At 38.4% G+C, this 18,122-nt stretch overlaps 1 protein-coding gene across 15 annotated transcripts in view; it reads left to right on the top strand.

Annotated features, from left to right (window-relative positions):
* Nucleotides 1–18,122, top strand: part of FSD1L (fibronectin type III and SPRY domain containing 1 like) — a 90,235-nt gene that overhangs the window by 62,038 nt on the left and 10,075 nt on the right. For 12 of the 15 annotated variants that reach the window (XM_045373564.3, XM_045373566.3, XM_074016943.1 and 9 more), the window contains 3 exons: nt 12,534–12,634; nt 13,115–13,366; nt 17,367–17,455. In XM_045373564.3, coding sequence (XP_045229499.1) covers nt 12,534–12,634; nt 13,115–13,366; nt 17,367–17,455 — 442 coding nt within the window. The remainder of the gene's footprint in view (nt 1–12,533; nt 12,635–13,114; nt 13,367–17,366; nt 17,456–18,122) is intronic. The other 3 variants (XM_045373568.3, XM_045373565.3, XM_074016937.1) reach the window with 1 other exon arrangement.

Raw genomic sequence — 18,122 nt, 5'->3', positions numbered from 1 at the left:
TAGTCTAACATTATAGCTTCGCTTTTATTTGTATTTGACACACAGCAGGTTTGAAGAGTTCTCTATTTTATAATAATTAGGCAGTTTCAGAATCAACAAGGATAAAAAATAAAGGTCATTGCTAAAATTGTCAAGACAGTTCCAGAAAGATGAATTGTTTCAATTTGCATGAGTAATATAATGCTTATTTGAAGATACTACATATCTTTACTGGAAACCAGAATGTGTTCTCTTTTCAAAATTATCTTCCTCTTCTTTTCAGTTTATGTACTTGCTATTGGGAAAAGTGATTTTATAGTGTATGATAAATTGGAAAATGCTGAATTTAACAGTCTATGAATAGACTACATATTTGTGATTTAAGGTTATATTATTTCTTTCTCCCTTCCTACTTTTTAAGAGTATTTTACATATAGGCTACTTGTGGAATGTTATATGCATTTATATATTCTTTCCATAAATATTTGTTCACTGTAGGATGTCTGCTGGATGTTATAGGATTTATAGGGATAAACACTGTCTGCTTTCAAGAAATTTGCCCTAACTTATGTAGATGAGATGTATGTGCAAGTAGCAATAATGCAAGGTAGACATATGTACAATGGTAAGTGTGAATAAAGGTGTTCAGAGGAAGAAAGATGCCCAGAGCTACCAGATGTTGAGGTGGTTAGGTAGGATAGTCAAACTAAAAGTAATAATCAAACATTTATTGATTTGCTGTGATAGTATAAGCAAGAGGCCACAAAGGAAAGAATACTCACTCCCCCATTGTTCAGTTTTTCCCAACAGAATGGCACTGGGTGAAGGTCACGTAAATCAACACAGATCACAAGTAGTGGATCTTCTCACTGCAGCAAGCCCCAAACAAAAGGCTCCTGCCAGTTTATGGACCTGAGAGCCAAGAAGGTGGGCAGTGAGGGCTAAAATGGGAAAAATACTAAAACAGAGGGGAGAAAAATATTTTCAGACCATCACTCCTCCCCTGACCTCTGCCCTAAAGGAGTTTTATGCAGAGACACCTGAAAAGCAACTCAGCCTAGGGCCTCTCTCCAGGAAGAGGACCTCTGAATAGAGGTGCCTAGGGTAGGATTGCAGATACGGTGTACGATCATGATGGGGAGAAGAGTGGAATTGCAACTCTCTCTCGAAACTACAGTGCACTAGCTGTGCACCAAGTCTGGTGTGAGGAGGGCAGCTCACCCTACCCTGTGCCCCAACCCTGCCTCATCAACGCCTGCCTATGCTTAGGCCTGAAAGATCACACACAGGGCCCATGCATGTCACTAGACGGCACGCCTGCCTTCTTTCCAGGAGAATTTCCCAAGGACTGCTGCCTGGAAGCTTATGGCTAATGTGGAGCTGACTGTAGTTTGCCAAATTAAGAAAATGCCCCGGGCATTCTTAGGAAGAAAGATGTGCCAGATTTGATCTTTAAGATGGCTGAATAGGAACAGCTCCGGTCTGCAGCTCCCAGCAAGATAGATGCAGAAGGCAGGTGATTTCTGCATTTCCAACTGAGGTACCCGGTTCATCTCGTTGGGACTGGTTGGACAGTGGGTGCAGCCCATGGAGGGCGAGCTGAAGCAGGGTAGAGCGTGGCCTCACCCAGGAAGTGCAAGTGGTCGGGGATTTTTCTCCCCAACTCAAGGGAAACCGTGAGGGACAGAGCCTGAGGAACCCTGCACTCCAGCTCAGATACTGCACTTTTCCCACAGTCTTCACAACCCGCAGACCAGGAGATCCCCTCCGGCGTCTACCCCACCAGGGCCCTGGGTTTCAGGCACAAAACTGGGTGGCCTTTTTGGCAGACACCAAACTAGCTGCAGAAGTTTTTTTTTTTTTTTTTTTTTTTTCCCCATACCCCAGTGGCACCTGGAATGCCAGTGAGACAGAACCGTTCACTCCCCTGGAAAGGGGGCTGGAACCAGGGAGCCAAGTGGTCTGGCTCGGCGGGTCCCACCCCCTCGGAACCCAGCAAACTAAAATCCACTGGCTTGAAATTCTTGCTGCCAGCACAGCAGCAGTCTGAGATTGACCTGGAATGCTCCAGCTTGGTGGGGGGAGGGGCGTCCGCCATTGCTGAGGCTTGGGTAGGTGGTTTTCCCCTCACAATGTAAACAAAGCTGCTGGGAAGTTCGAACTGGGTGGAGGCCACTGCAGCTCAGCAAGGCCACTGTGGCCAGACTGCCAGATTTCTCCTCTCCGAGCAGGGCATCTCTGAAAAAAAGGCAGCAGCCCCAGTCAGGAACTTATAGATAAAACCCCCATCTCCCTGGGACAGAGCACCTGGGGGAAGGGGCGACTGTGGGCACAGCTTCAGCAGACTTAAATGTCCCTGCCTGATGGCTCTGAAGAAAGCAGTGGACCTCCCAGCACAGCGTTCAAGCTCTACTAAGGGTCAGACTGCCTCCTCAAGTGGGTCCTTGACCCCCGTGAATCCTGACTGGGAGATACCTCCCAGTAGGGGCTGATAGACACCTCATACAGAAGAGCTCTGGATGGCATCTGGTAGGTGCCCCTCTGGGACGAAGCTTCCAGAGGAAGGAGGCAGCAGTCTTTGCTGTTCTGCAGCCTCCGCTGGTGATACCCAGGCAAACAGGGTCTGGGGTGGACCTCCAGCAAACTCCAGCAGAGGGACCTGACTGTCAGAAGGAAAACTAACAAACAGAAAGGAATAGCACATCCACTCAAAGACCCCATCTGAAGGTCACCAACATCAAAGACAAAAGGTAGATACATCCACAAAGATGGGAGAAACCAGCACAAAAAGGCCGAAAATTCCAAAAGCCAGAATGCCTCTTCTCCTCCAAAGGATCACAACTCCTCGCCAGCAAGGGAACAAACCTGGATGGAGAATGAGTTTGATGAATTGACAGAAGCAGGCTTCAGAAGGTGAGTAATAACAAACTCCTCCGAGCTAAAGGAGCATGTTCTAACCCAATGCAAGGAAGCTAAGAACCTTGAAAAAAGGTTAGAAGAATGACTGACTAGAATAACCAGTTTAGAGAAGAACATAAATGACCTGATGGAGCTGAAAAACACAGCACGAGAACTTCGTGAAGCGTACACAAGTATGAATAGCCGAATCAATCAAGTGGAGGAAAGGATATCAGAGATTGAAGATCAACTTAATGAAATAAAGCAAGAAGACAAGATTAGAGAAAAAAGAATAAAAAGGAATGAACAAAACCTCCAAGAAATATGTGAAAGGACCAAATCTACATTTGATTGGTGTACCTGAAAGTCACAGGGAGAATGGAACCAAGTTGGAAAACACTCTTCAGGATATTATCCAGAACTTCCCCAACCTAGCAAGACAGGCCAACATTCAAATTCAGGAAATAAAGAGAACACCACAAACATACTCCTGAAGAAGAGCAACCCCAAGACGCATAATCGTCAGATTCAACAAGGTTGAAATGAAGGAAAAAATGTTAGGGAAGCCAGAGAGAAAGCTTGGATTACCCACAAAGGGAAGCCCATCAGACTAACAGCAGATCTTTCTGCAGAAACCCTACAAGCCAGAAGAGAGTGGGGGCCAATATTCAACACTCTTAAAGGAAAGAATTTTCAACCCAGAATTTCATATCCAGCCAAACTAAGCTTCATAAGCGAAGGAGAAATAAAATCCTTTACAGACAAGTAAATGCTGAGAGATTTTGTCAGCACCAGGCCTGCCTTACAAGAGCTCCTGAAGGAAGCACTAAACAGTGAAAGAACAATCAGCACCAACCACTGCAAAAACATACCAAATTGTGCAGACTATCAAGACTATGAAGAAACTGCATCAACTAATGGGCAAAATAACCAGCTAGCATTATAATGACAGGATCAAGTTCACACACAACAATATATTAACCTTAAATGTAAACAGGCTAAGTGCCCCAATTAAAAGACACAGGCTGTCAAACTGGATAAAGAGTCAAGACCCATCAGTGTGCTGTATTCATGAGACCCATCTTACATGCAAAGACAAACATAGGCTCAAAATAAAGGGATGGAGGAATATTTATGAAGCAAATGAAAGAAAGAAAAAATCAGGAGTTGCAATCCTAATCTCTGATAAAACAGGCTTTAAACCAACAAAGATCAAAAGAGACAAGGCCATTACATAACGGTAAAGGGATCAATGCAACAAGAAGAGCTAACTCTCTTAAATATATATGCAGCCAACACAGGAGCACCTAGATTCATAAAGCAAGTTCTTAGAGACCTACAAAGAGACTTAGACTCCCACACAGTAATAGTGGGAGACTTTAACACCCACTGTCAATATTAGACAGATCAATGAGACAGAAAATTAACAAGGATATTCAGGACTTGAACTCGGCTCTGGACCAAGCAGACCTAATAGACATCTACAGAACTCTCCACCCCAAATCAACAGAATATACATTCTTATCAGCACCTCATCACACTTATTCTAAAATTGACCACATAATTGGAAGTAAAACACTCCTCAGAAAATGTAAAAGAATGGAAATCATAACAGTCAGTCTCTCAGACCACAGTGCAATCAAATTAGAACTCAGGATTAAGAAACTCATTTAAAACAACACAACTACATGGAAACTGAACAACCTGCTCCTGAATGACTACTGGGTAAATAGCAAAATGAAGGCAGAAGTAAAGATGTTCTTTGAGACCATTGAGAACGAAGATACAATGTACCAGAATCTCTGGGACACATTTAAAGCAGTGTGTAGAGGGAAATTTATAGCACTAAATGCCCACAAGAGAAAGTAGGAAATATCTAAAAGTGATACCCTAACGCCACAATTAAAAGAACTAGAGAAGCAACAGCAAACAAATTCAAAAGCCAGCAGAAGACAAGAAATAACTAAGATCAGAACAGAACTGAAGGAGATAGAGACACTAAAATTCCTTCAAAAAATCAATGAATCCAGGAGCTGGTTTTTTTAAAACATCAACAAAATAGATAGACCACTAACCAGACTAATAAAGAAGAAAAGAGAACAATCAAATAGATGCAATAAAAAATGATATAGGAGATATCACCATTGATCCCAGAGAAATACAAACTACCATCAAAGAATACTATAAACACCTCTATGCAAATAAACTAGAAAATCTAGAATGGATAAATTCCTGGACACATACACCCTCCCAAGTCTAAACAAGGAAGAAATCGAATCCCTGACTAGACCAATAACAAATTCTGAAATTGAGGCAGTAATTAATAGCCTAGAAACCAAAAAAAGTCCAGGACCAGATGGATTCACAACCGAATTCTACCAGAGGCAAAAGAGGAGCTGGTGCCATTCCTTCTGAAACTATTCCAAACAAAAGAAAAAGACAGACTCCTCCCTAACACATTTTATGAGGCCAGCGTCATCCTGATACCAAAACCTGGCAGACAACAAAAAAAGAAAATTTCAGGCCAATATCCCTGATGAACACAATGCGAAAATCCTCAATAAAATACTGGCAAACTGAATCCAGCAGCCCATCAAAAAGCTTATCCATCATGATCAAGTTGGCTTCATCCCTAGGATGCAAGGCTGGTTCAACATATGCAAATCAATAAACGTAAGCTATCACATAAACAGGTCAAATGACAAAAACCACATGATTATCTTAATAGATGCAGAAAAGGCCTTCAACAAAATTCAACACCCCTTTATGCTAAAAACTCTCAATAAACTGGGTATTGATGGAACGTATCTCAAAATAATAAGAGCTATTTATGACAAAACGACAGCCAGTATCATACTGAATGGGCAAAAACTGGAAGCATTTCCTTTGAAAACTGGCACAAGACAAGGATGCCCTCTCTCACCACTCCTATTCAACATAGTATTGAAAGTTCTGCCTAGGGCAGTCAGGCAAGAGAAAGAAATAAAGCGTATTCAAATAGGAAGAGAGGAAGTCAAATTGTCTCTGTTTGCAGATGACATGATTGTTTATTTAGAAAACCCCATCGTTTCAGCCCCAAATCTCCTTAAGCTGAGAAGCAACTTCAGCAAAGTGTCATGATTCAAAATCAATGTGCAAAAATCAAAAGCACTCCTATACACCAATAACAGACAGAGAGCCAAATCATGAGTGAACTCTCATTCACAATTGCTACAAAGAGAATAAAGTACTTAGGAATACAACTTACAAGGGATATGAAGGATGTCTTTAAGGAGAACTACAAACCACTGCTCAAGGAAATAAGGGAGGACACAAACAAATGGAAAAACATTCCCCGCTCATGGATAGGAAGAATCAACATCGTGAAAATGGCCATACTGCCCAAAGTAATTTATAGATTCAGTGCTATCCCCATCAAGCTACCATTTGACTTGCTTCACAGAATTAGCGAAAGCTACTGTGAACTTCATATGGAACCAAAAAAGAGCCCTCATAGTGAAGACAATCCTAAACAAAAAGAACAAAGCTAGAGGCATTATGCTACCTGACTTCAAACTGTACTACAAGGCTGCAGTAACCAAAACAGCATGGTACTGGTACCAAAACAGATACATAGACCAATGGAGCAGAACAGAGATCTCAGAAATAAAACCACACATCTACAACCATCTCGTCTTTGATAAACCTGACACAACACAAGCAATGGGGAAAAGATTCCCTGTTTCATAAATGGTGTTGGGAAAACTGGCTAGCCATATGCAGAAAACTAAAACTGGACCCCTTCCTTACACCTTATACAAAAATTAACTTAAGATGGATTAAAGACTTAAACATAAGACCTAAAACCAAAAAAATCCTAGAAGAAAACCTAGGCAATCCCATTCAGGACATAGGCATGGGCAAAGACTTCATGTCCAAAATACCAAAAGCAATGACAACAAAAGCCAAAATTGACAAATGGAATCTAATTAAACTAAAGAGCCTCTGCACAGCAAAAGAAACTATCATCAGAATGAACAGGCACCCTACAGAATGGGAGAAAAATTTTGCAATCTATCCATCTGACAAAGGGCCAATATCCAGAATCGCCAAAGAACTTAACCAAGTTTACAAGAAAAAACAGCCCCATCGAAAAGTGGGCAAAGGATATGAACAGACACTTGTCAAACATATGCTAACAAACATATGAAAAAATGCTCATCATCACTGGTCATTAGAGAAATGCAAATCAAAACCACAATGAGATACCTTCTCATGCCAGTTAGAATGGTGATCATTAAAAAGTCAGGAAACAACAGATACTGGAGAGGATGTGGAGAAATAGGAACTCTTCTACACTGTTGGTGGAAGTGTAAATTAGTTCAGCCATTGTGGAAGACAGTGTGGCAATTCCTCAAGGATCTAGAGCTAGAAATACCATTTGACCCAGCAGTCCCATTACTGGATATATACCCAAAGGATTTATAAATCATGCTGCTATAAAGTCACATTGCACACGGATGTTTATCAGGGCACTATTCACAATAAAAAGACTTGGAACCAATTCAAATGTCCATCAATGGTAGACTGGATAAAGAAAATGTGGCACATATACACCATGGAATACTATGCAGCCATAAAAAAGGATGAGTTCATGTCCTTTGCAGGGACATGGATGAAGCTGGAAACCATCATTCTCAGAAACTATCACAAGAACGGAAAACCAAACACCACATGTTCTCACTCATAAGTGGGAGTTGAACAATGAGAACACATGGACAGAGGGAGGGGAACATCACACCCTGGGGCCTGTCGGGGGTGGGGGCCTAGGGGCGGAGTAGCATTAGGAGAAATACCTAAAGTAGGTGACCGGTTGATGAGTGCAGCAAACCACCATGGCACGTGTATACCTATGTAACAAAACTGCACATTCTGCACATGTACCCCAGAACTTTAAGTATAATAATTTTTAAAAAGAGAAAAAAAAATCACACACGGGATTTGGGCCTGGAGCTGGAGTCCTCCGACAGGTTATTTAGCCTGATAGAATTTGGAGGACTTTCATTAAAGAAGTGGTATTTAGGCTGGTTTTTGAGCAAGTGGGAAAATGTGTGGTTAGACTTGCACTGAAAGGGGGAACCACCATAGCAAAGGCACTGAAGTATATGGTGTGAGTTTAAACAACATTTTGGCTGGTATATTTAGCTATATAGTGATCTCTAGGGGTGAGAAGGCTAGAAAGGCAGATTGAGACTAAATCAAGAACCAGAATGTCATGCTAAGTCGTTTGTGAGTAGTATAGAAGTACATGAAGATTTTTAAATAAAGGAATCAGAGTTAGCTTTATCTTATAATAATGAGCAAGATGAATTGGACAGTAAAGAAATTATTTGGGAAGCTGGTAAAACAACCCAGACTAGAGGTAGCTGAAGAGCCTTACTTAAATTCAGATAGTTAAGTGGTCAAGGTGTCCTTTAGAGAAGTAGGGTGAGGGAGGGGATGGGAGGAGATCACGCTTGACATAAAACTTACTATAAGTTGTTTCTTGAAAAAGTGACTTAGGATTGGAAGTCTGGAATGCTGCAATGGAAGAGTTTTTGTTATTTAACTTTTCTCTGAAATTAAAGTACCAATGTCAATAGTTATGTCTGTTTTTCTTTTCTCCATGCTTCCCTTTATTTCTTTACTACTGGTAAGTTACAAATTTTTAAAAATTGTTTATCTGGTTATCAAAAGAGTTCTTAATACATTTTGAAGCAGTGCCAAGTGACATTTTTCTCTTTATTTATATGACGTTCACTTTCTATTTGTTGCCCTGAGTTACTTGGGAAATAGTTTTCAGAATGCATGTTTCCTCTCAGCGGACACTCTGACCCACCAGTTGGAGAGGTAAACTGTCAGTATATTTTGAAAAAGTTTCCTGATTGTTTCTGATTCTGTTGTGCCTTTTCAATTGACAATCATTGATGTATTACAAAATGCCAAAGGCCATTGTTTTTCCAATTTAGTACTTTGGCTCAGGAAGATACAGGTGGTCCTTAATTGATAATATCACATATTCTCTTTACTCAGCTGAGCTCATTCTAGTCAGATATTGTACACTTACTCTGTACTGAGGATACAGAGATGAGATGTGGTTCCTAGCAACAGTTAGTCCCCTTCCCTCGGCTACTCCATAGTCAAGTTCCTCACTTGCCGTAGCAAGCACCAAGGGTGCCGTATGATAGATTGTGTAAAACCTGTCTTTTTATCACCCTTTTAATCCCTGCTCCTTGATAGGGGAGTTTTGTTTTGTTTTACCTCAGTGGCTCCTAGCCCAGATGAACAGCAAAATCCTGAAATTCTTAATTTAAAAACACAGACATGTGTTTCTCAAGCCTGCCCTCCAGTATCTGATTTAGTAGTTTATGGTTAAGTCCTGGTAATTTGCATTTTTAAAAGTTCCCCAAGTGGTTCTGATGTGCAGCTGGGTTTGAGAACCACTGGTTTGGCTCATTTAATTCTTCCTCACTCCTGATTACACGTTTACTTTAACCTCTCATCTCCTTTCATTTGATTCTTACCTAGTTAGCCAAACCAAATCTTGTTGACTTTCTTTGCTGTTTCTCAACTGAATAGCAACCATAGTCATGACTATTAATGGTAAGATAGTACTAGCAATACTAAAAAACATTGGGGTTTAAAATGAAGTTAGATATAATGAAGAGCTAGTGTTCTCAGGTTACTGTATCCCATCTGCCTTCTCTAGTTACAAAAGTAATTTTTCACAAATACTGACATGATTAATTAAAACTGTGTTCATTTTTGTATAGTTACCAATATTTGCAGTTGAATAACTTGAGTGGAGGAAGATTAATATGCAGTCAATTTATGAATTGGTGACTTGATGAACTGGGTAATCTTTGGTGACCTCTGCACTCATTTTTTTAAGGGGAGAATGTACTTTCATTTCAGATAATCTCATATGAACTTTTGGAGAATAACTGTCAACCACATGAAGTTCTTTTATTACATAGGTGTTCTGGAGACCTAAAAGCTTTTTTGTTATAATTTATATACCATGTTGAAACAATTTTACTTTTGCCTTCTTCCTTTTCATGTCTTCTTTTAATGTTGCATCTAAAACATTGTTTTTTCACACCTTTTTTAAAAAAAGCAACAGCATGGTTCTTTCATGAAATATTTCCAGAAGCCTAATCCGAAAAGAGAAAAGTATAGCTGGTTAAAGGAGGGAGGAAGCCCTAAAGCTGGCTTCTTCGCATAATATCTCTGTGGCATCTGTGGATTCCTTTGAGTTCAGCACATGGTTTAAAAAACCATTGATTTCAAGAGTCTTTGCCCTTCACAAGATCAGGAAAATAGAGCTACATGTACTATTTTTTTAAACTTTGAGGCAAATATAATGTTTTCCCCTGAGCTTAAGATAAAGCTTTTGAAAACATACAGACCTTTTGTAATCAGGCTTTTAACATTCTCTATCAGCTTATATAAAATGAATCGGAAAGAAAATTATGATGCAGTTATTTTTTCCTGAGTTACCAGTTGACAATGTTTGCAGTTTTACTTTCTTACTAGTTAATGACTCTTAAAAGTATTGTATAAGTATCAGCTTAGAATACATGTTCATCCCAAACCTTGAAAAAGTGAAAACAGGTATTTTTGTCATTCAGAATAAAGAGTATAAATGTTTAGTAATTTTTATTTGTTTCTATCCCTCATTTTGGAGATCTCAACAACTATTCTGGAACTTTCCCCCTCACGTTCTGTTTTGCTGTCCCCCTACCCAATAGCAAGAAACTACTGCCTACCTTAGCACAAGTTTCACAGAAATTTTAATCTACCTATCCACATTCAGCTTTGTTCATGCTATCTGTTCAAACAACCTATAGTCAGTTTTCAATTGTCTTTTTAAAGAAATATCTTTATACAAAGGACCTTTGAAATCCCTTGGGAAGAATTAAACTAAGTCATGTGAGTGTTATAGTTCTAGACTTACACTTTTGCTACTTAATATTATACACTAAAAAGGAGACAGTTGAAGTGGTCCTGAGTTCTTCAAAATTTGTCTAATAAATCTGCTTTCTGACAGCAAGACAACATTTAAATAATGCAGAACGAAGTCACTGAATCATATGAAATGAATCATATGAAATGACTTTAAGTTTTACCTGTATTCTTGCTTTGCCTTTGTCAGGGATTTCTATTCTAGTATTCATAGCTTATATTAAAATCTACTAAGTTGATTTTAGGAAGAAAATTTCTAGTGCTATGTTAGAAAAAAAGTGTTTTTATTTCTAATTAGTGGTGAGAATATAGTTATCCCCATATCCCCTAAATAATTTTAGGATAATCTTGACCAAAAAATCTTTTGTTAAATGTAGTAATTCAGTATAATTAAAATGTTATTTTGAAAACATCTTTGGGACTTAATCTATTTTGAGTTTTTGAAAGTTAGCAAACATCCCAATACTCTCCAGTTTTCCATATATCATATAATTTGATATAAGAGGAAGTCAAGGTGGATCTTGGCTATTTGAGTAGGAGAAATGCTTGATAATACTTTTTATTATCCTGTGCATGGATTTGGACAATTGCCATTTCCATCTTTTTTTTTTTTTTTTTTTTTTTTGAGATGGAGTCTAGCCCTGTCGCCCAGGCTGGAATGCAGTGGCATGATCTGGGCTCACTGCAACCTCCGCCTCCCGGGTTCAAGCGATTCTCCTGCCTGAGCCTCCCAAGTAGCTGGGATTACAGGCACCCACCACCATGCCCAGCTAATTTTTGTATTTTTAGTAGATGCGGGGTTTCACTGTGTTGCCCAGGCTGGTCTTGAACTCCTGACTTCGTGCTCCGCCTGTCTCGGCCTCCCAAATTGCTGGGATTAGAATTGTGAGCCACCGCCTGCAGCCCCCCACCCCGCCACCTTTTTTTTAGACGGAGTTTCGCTCTTGTTGCCTAGGCTGGAGTGCAATGGTGCGATCTTGGCTCACGGCAACGTCTGCCTCCTAGGTTCAAGCGGTTCTCCTGCCTTAACCTCCTGAGTAGCTGGGACTACCGGCATGCGCCACCACGCCCTACTAATTTTGTATTTTTAGTAGACATGGGGGTTTCTCCATGTTAGATAGGCTGGTCTCGAACTCCCGACCTCAGGTGATCTGCCCGCCTTGGCACCTCCCAAAGTGCTGGGATTACAGGTGTGAGCCACCATGCCCGGTCGCCATTTCTATTTTTAAGAAGTTAAGATTCAGAGCAAAAATACTCACTGCTTATAAAAAGAGTTATTTAGTCAGGATTATAAGAAGGAACCTATCTTTGCCTTTATTTACCTGCAAAAAAGGTAAGCTGTAACTCATCTTTCTTGAGTCCTTCTTTTTTCTTTAGTAAGTCTTGTCACATTTTAGCATTGTTTGTTTCAGTCATGTGCTCTTTGTGTAAGCCTTGCTCAGTCTGCATGCCATTAGTGTTTTCAGCCTGCTTTGTATTGATAGCTTCTTACATTTCAGTGTTTATAATTGACAGCGCTGTTTAATAATAGTTCGGATCAAATTGAATGGTTGTTATTTCTATAACATAATGAGAAATCTTTTCAGAGGTTCCTTCTATGATTTCTAGTTTTAGTTTATGAAACATTTACAATATAAAATATCCGTTTCTCTTTTTTCTTTTTGTTTATATAGAAGTGGTACACCATCCCCAAAACGAACATCTGTAGGCTCCAGGCCACCAGCAGTAAGAGGCAGTAGAGATCGTTTTACTGGAGAATCGTACACGGTGCTGGGTAGGACAAAATATAATTGTTTTTCATTATCTCAGATTAAAGGCATCACAATCACACTGGTGGACTTTCCACTCAAAGTGGCTATCTGTATATTGAATAAATCTTTGCAAGAAGTTCCTCCCAATTGAAACCTAATTACTTTGGGGAGTTTTCAGATTGTCTTATTATTATTGATACTTTTAAAACTCTACTTCAGCTTACATAGTGTTCCCACATCTTTATATATATAAGCCGGGAGGAGGGATAGTAAGGAAGAAAACCTCTGAAACATTTTATATTCAGAAGAATATTACTAAACATAAAGGTAAAGTTAGAGCAGGTACTCAGCATTTAGTGTCTGTGTGTTAACATGATTATTCTTACAGGAAAAGTACTTGAATAAAAATTTTTGTGTCATTTTTTTGGGACGAGTGATAGGTAAAACTATGTGACTCATAAGGAAGAGAAAAGAGTCAAATCTACCTTTCTGATCTTTTGTAGGAGACACTGCTATTGAAAGTGGACAACATTATTGGGAGGTCAAGGCCCAGAAGGACTGTAAATCCTACAGTGTGGGAGTAGCATACAAAACGTTGGGGAAATTTGACCAATTGGGAAAGACAAACACTAGTTGGTGTATCCATGTCAACAACTGGCTACAAAACACATTTGCAGCAAAGCATAATAATAAAGTCAAAGCTTTGGATGTTACTGTTCCTGAAAAAATAGGTGTATTTTGTGATTTTGATGGGGGTAAGTTTATTTTCTTATAGGTTATTTCTTCATAGTTGCTTGCATTTCAGTACCTTTCACTGGTGATCATCTATACAGGATTTCCATTAGTATTGTGGTAAGGACATTTTGATCAGGTAGGCTTTTGATCGTCATCAAAATCTCAGTTCTAGAATTGACTGGAATGGTATATGTGATGTCTGCCTGGAGCCCTACAAAAGCTCTCATTTATACTATACTAAGTGAAAGATTTTGCTAATTTTAGTCTTCAGCACTAACATTTCTTCCGTCCATTTTAATTCCTTCCTTACCATGTTTTATTACCTACCTCTAAAGAGTGATAGTCAGAATTTTCTAGTTGAAGTAGACCTTAGAAATTACCTAACCCAAGATGAACACCCCACTTTACATGACATGATTATTACACATTGCATGCCTATATGAAAACATCTCTTGTACTGTACTGCATCAATATACACACCTACTATGTACCCACAAAAACTTAAAAAACTTCGAGAAGATACCAGAGCCATATCTTCTACTATTCTAGTAAACATGAGCTATACAGCAATTATTTACTGTGCCAAACCACATCAAACTCGAAATGAATGGAATGTTCTTAATTTTCAAGTTGTATCTTTAAAGGTATTCTTCAGAATGACTTGTAATATCTTTACAGGGGCCAAAGGGGTTTCCCCTCAATATCAGAATTTCTTTACTTACAAAATTATTAACACATTGTAGTCTAATCCAAAAAAGAAAAGACATTACTGGATCTGCTACACAGTATGAAATTCTTATGACACTATCTCTGCAGGTAGTTGCCACTCCTGTGCCTGAAGAACTTTTAATGTGAAGTTTACTGTCTTAGAAAGCAGCCTGTTTCATTGTTGGACAGCTCTTGGTTAGAAGATTTTTCTTAAGTTGACTCACATTGTCTCCCTATAACTTCAGAAACTGTTTCTCTTAATTTTTCCCATCTGAATAAACACAGAATTATGTTTCCTCATTCATATTCACACGATAATCCTTATTTATGAAAAACTACAGGTACTAACATCGCTTTTCTTGCCCTGTTTTTCCAGACCATATATTCCATTATTAGCTGCCCCTGTTAAAATTTAATTTTTCCAAGTCTTTATAATCTCCTATGGCTGTCTAGTATGTCAGTGTTTTTCTTAAAGGTTGGTTGTTAGAGTGGAACACATGACCTCTGACCAACAAAGGACAGTAATTTGGCTGTGCTATTTGTAATAGTATGACTTAGCACGCTGACCAATATTGAGCTTGTCCAAAAGATCTAATCCATTAGATCTTTTTTCATGGCATTATGTCAAATTGTCTTTTTCTTCTTTTATTAGGCAGTTTAGGATTTTGTTTTGTTGTTGTTGTTGTTGTTGTTGTTGTTAGGTTTTTTGTTTTTTTTTTTGAGACGGAGTCTTACTCTGTTGCTCAGGCTGGAGTGCAGTGGCTCAATCTCAGCTCACTGCAACCTCTGCCTCCCAGGTTCCAGCGATTCTCCTGCCTCAGCCTCCTGAGTAGCTGGGATTACAGGCACGTGCCACCATGCCTGGCTAATATTTGTATTTTTAGTAGAGATGGGGTTTCACCATGCTGGCCAGGCTGGTCTCAAACTCCTGACCTCAAGTGATCCACCTGCCTCAGCCTCCCAAATTGCAGGGATTACTGGCATGAGCCACCACGCCCAGCCAGTTTAGGGTTTTTAAAAATAACTCAATGTTATATATAATGCAAATGAAGACTATTACATTTATCCTTTTTTAGTTTCATCTTATTGATTTGGCCCAAATTTCCCCTCCTCTTAAAATCATCTAAACTTGATATTTATATTTTGGAAAAATTTTTAAGCTCATTGAATTAGTTATTTCATAAGCATATTCTCTACAGTTATCTAATGTATAATAATTTTGAAGATGACATAATATTGAACTAAAGTAATTCCCTAGATGCTTTTTTCCAAGTTGACACTTAAACTAATACCAAATTTTATTATTTTAGTAGTATCATGCCCAAATAATTCTATGAGCTATCAATTAATTTACTCAAAAAAGGAGAAAAAGTAATTTTGGCTTGATTTATTTTTGGTGATGACATGTTAGCTTTGCTGTGTTTTTTGTTTTTTAACTTATTTGCCTTGAATCAGTTAAATCATTTTCCTCAGGATAAATGGCAAATTTATTAGCACACATTTTTTTTTCTTTTTCAACTACCAAGGCAACATTTGCTTATCTTCTTTCTCCTTTCCCATACTCTGTGAGTCCACAAAGGCAGTAGTGAGATTTTAGTCTAGAGCATAACATATGGCAAGAGGAAGTTATATTGTGGAATAGGATCAGATTCTGAGAGCCTGGAAAAATAATAATGGACTGGTCTTTAGTAGTAGGGAGGGGTGGTTCTGCATGTTTTAGAACACTATAGTCATAAGATAATCTAGTTTTAGAAATATTAGAGAGTCAGTGGTTAAAGATGGAAGAGCTTGAAAGCATAGTGAGCATAAGACTTTTCAGGAAGCAGTCTTCAAGTGGTGTAGAGCAAGACTGAGTCTCTTGTTAGCTATTAAACCCTTATTGCCTGGCTAGTGCTTTTCACATAGAAAGCCCTTAATAAGTGTTGAGTAACTGGCAACAAGCATCTGAGCAGTGGAGAATTAAGAATGGATTTGGCAGTAGAATTCATAGGAGTTAGTAACTAAATACAGATCAGCTGAGGAGAGGCAGTTGAAGGTGACTTTGAGGTTCCAGCCAGTGTGATCATTAGGATGACCGTGTCAACAGGATAGGGAACATAGAGTTTTGGGGGGAAATGAAATGCCAGCAGGATAACCATGTGGCGTGTTTAGCAAGCATTTTGAAATTCATTGCTAGAATTCAGCAGTTAAGTAGAGCTGATGCTAAATATTTGAGACAGCATTACAGAATTGCTGTGGAAGACTGTATAGAACTATATATTTAAGCATTACTGTTCTGCTATTTACTCACATTGTGATCATATGTACTGTTCTGCTGTTTACCAACTTTGAGATCAAAGTACTGGGTACTTTACATACATTACCTCAATTAAACAACCTACATAATAGTGTGCATAAATACTAGTTTCCTTTATCTTCCTCTTTGGTGGTAGTTGATTTATTAAGGAAGCATTTTATAGAGTAAAGAGCGTGGACAAAGCAGCTACATTTAGAACAGGAAGAAAAGGAGGAGATTGCGAAGTTATCCCCATGGTTATGATACAAACCAAGGGAATGGTCATCAGAGAAGAGTTTCAAGAAGTGATAACAGTTGTAAGGAGGCCATTTGGTTGTACAGTTTAGGAGGTCAGACAGACAGCTTTTATTAGGGCATGATCCTATTGAAATATATACCGTGAGGTGATTTTAAAAATTAACAAAGCAGGTCAGGCATAGTGGCTCACGCTTGTAATCCTAGCACTTTGGGAGACTGCGGTGGAGAATTGCTTGAGCTCAGGAGTTCAAGACCAGCTTATACAAAATAACAAGACCCCGCCTCTATTAAAAAAATTAACAAAATTGAAGCAATGATAATTATACTGTGATTCAGAAACTGGAGTATCAGTATGGCATCAGGTAGATAGAAGACAAGGTTTAACAGAGTACACCTTAAATGGTGATTAGGATTTGGGCAGAGAGGCTGGTTATGGGAAAAATAAGGAGGAAGAAATGGTCTTGGTTTACACTGGGCTAATGAAACCATTTGTTAAATACTGATCAAATAAGGAAATAGTTTGTAGTAAGTAAGTAGAATAGTGCCAGATTATAGAGGTATTATGGAGGTCTTGAAAACCAGGGGAAGAAAATTGGATTGGGCTTTTCCTTAAGCATTTGTCCTTATGATTTTCAAGTGGGAATAATTAATCCAGTCCTCAAAGTTTATAACAAAAATTAATGTCAACTTATATATTTTTTTACATGATTATGCACTAGAATTAATTAAATGTTACAATTTTTGTATAATAAATTAGGCTTTTTTTCCTTCTTTTTTAGGTCAACTTTCATTCTATGATGCAAATTCAAAACAGTTGCTATATTCCTTTAAGACAAAATTTACTCAGCCAGTACTACCTGGTTTCATGGTTAGTATGTTTTATATTTTATATATACCTAACTTATATTTTACTTGGTTTGGCAACTTTAAGGAGAATATTCTATATTGTATATTTGGAGAAGGAGTATATTTTATTTTTTCTTCATATTCTTCTCCCTTTCCCCAATTCACCCTCTCCCAAATCTGTGATTGTTTTTATATATTTTTGGTATATTTTATTGAAGTTAATGTTAATACATGAAGTACACAAATCATAAATATGTAGTTTGATGATTTTTTTAAGACTGCACTCATGTATGTAACTAGCACCTAGAACATTACGAGAACCTCAGAAGCCCCCTCTAATGCCCATTTCCAGTCCCTAATGGCCCTTCTCCAGTGTTAACACTGTATTAACTTTTAATATCCTAAATTTACTTTTCTTCCTTTTCAGTTTTATATAAACAGAATCATACAGTATCTTTTTGACTGAACATTATGCTTGTGAGATTAATCCATATTCTATGTGGTTATAGTTCATTCATTCTCATAGTTGTATAGTTTTCCATTCTGTGACTGTATCAATTGATATATACATTTTAATTTAGTTGGATATGTGGGTGGTTTCCATTTGCGGGCTTATACATTTGCTATGAATGTTTTTGTTCATATCTTTTGATAAATGTATGTGTATATTTCCATTGAGTATATACCTA

This window comes from Macaca fascicularis, chromosome 15 (assembly GCF_037993035.2).
Source record: "Macaca fascicularis isolate 582-1 chromosome 15, T2T-MFA8v1.1".
Lineage (NCBI taxonomy): Eukaryota > Metazoa > Chordata > Mammalia > Primates > Cercopithecidae > Macaca > Macaca fascicularis.
This window is presented reverse-complemented; position numbering and strand designations above follow the sequence as displayed.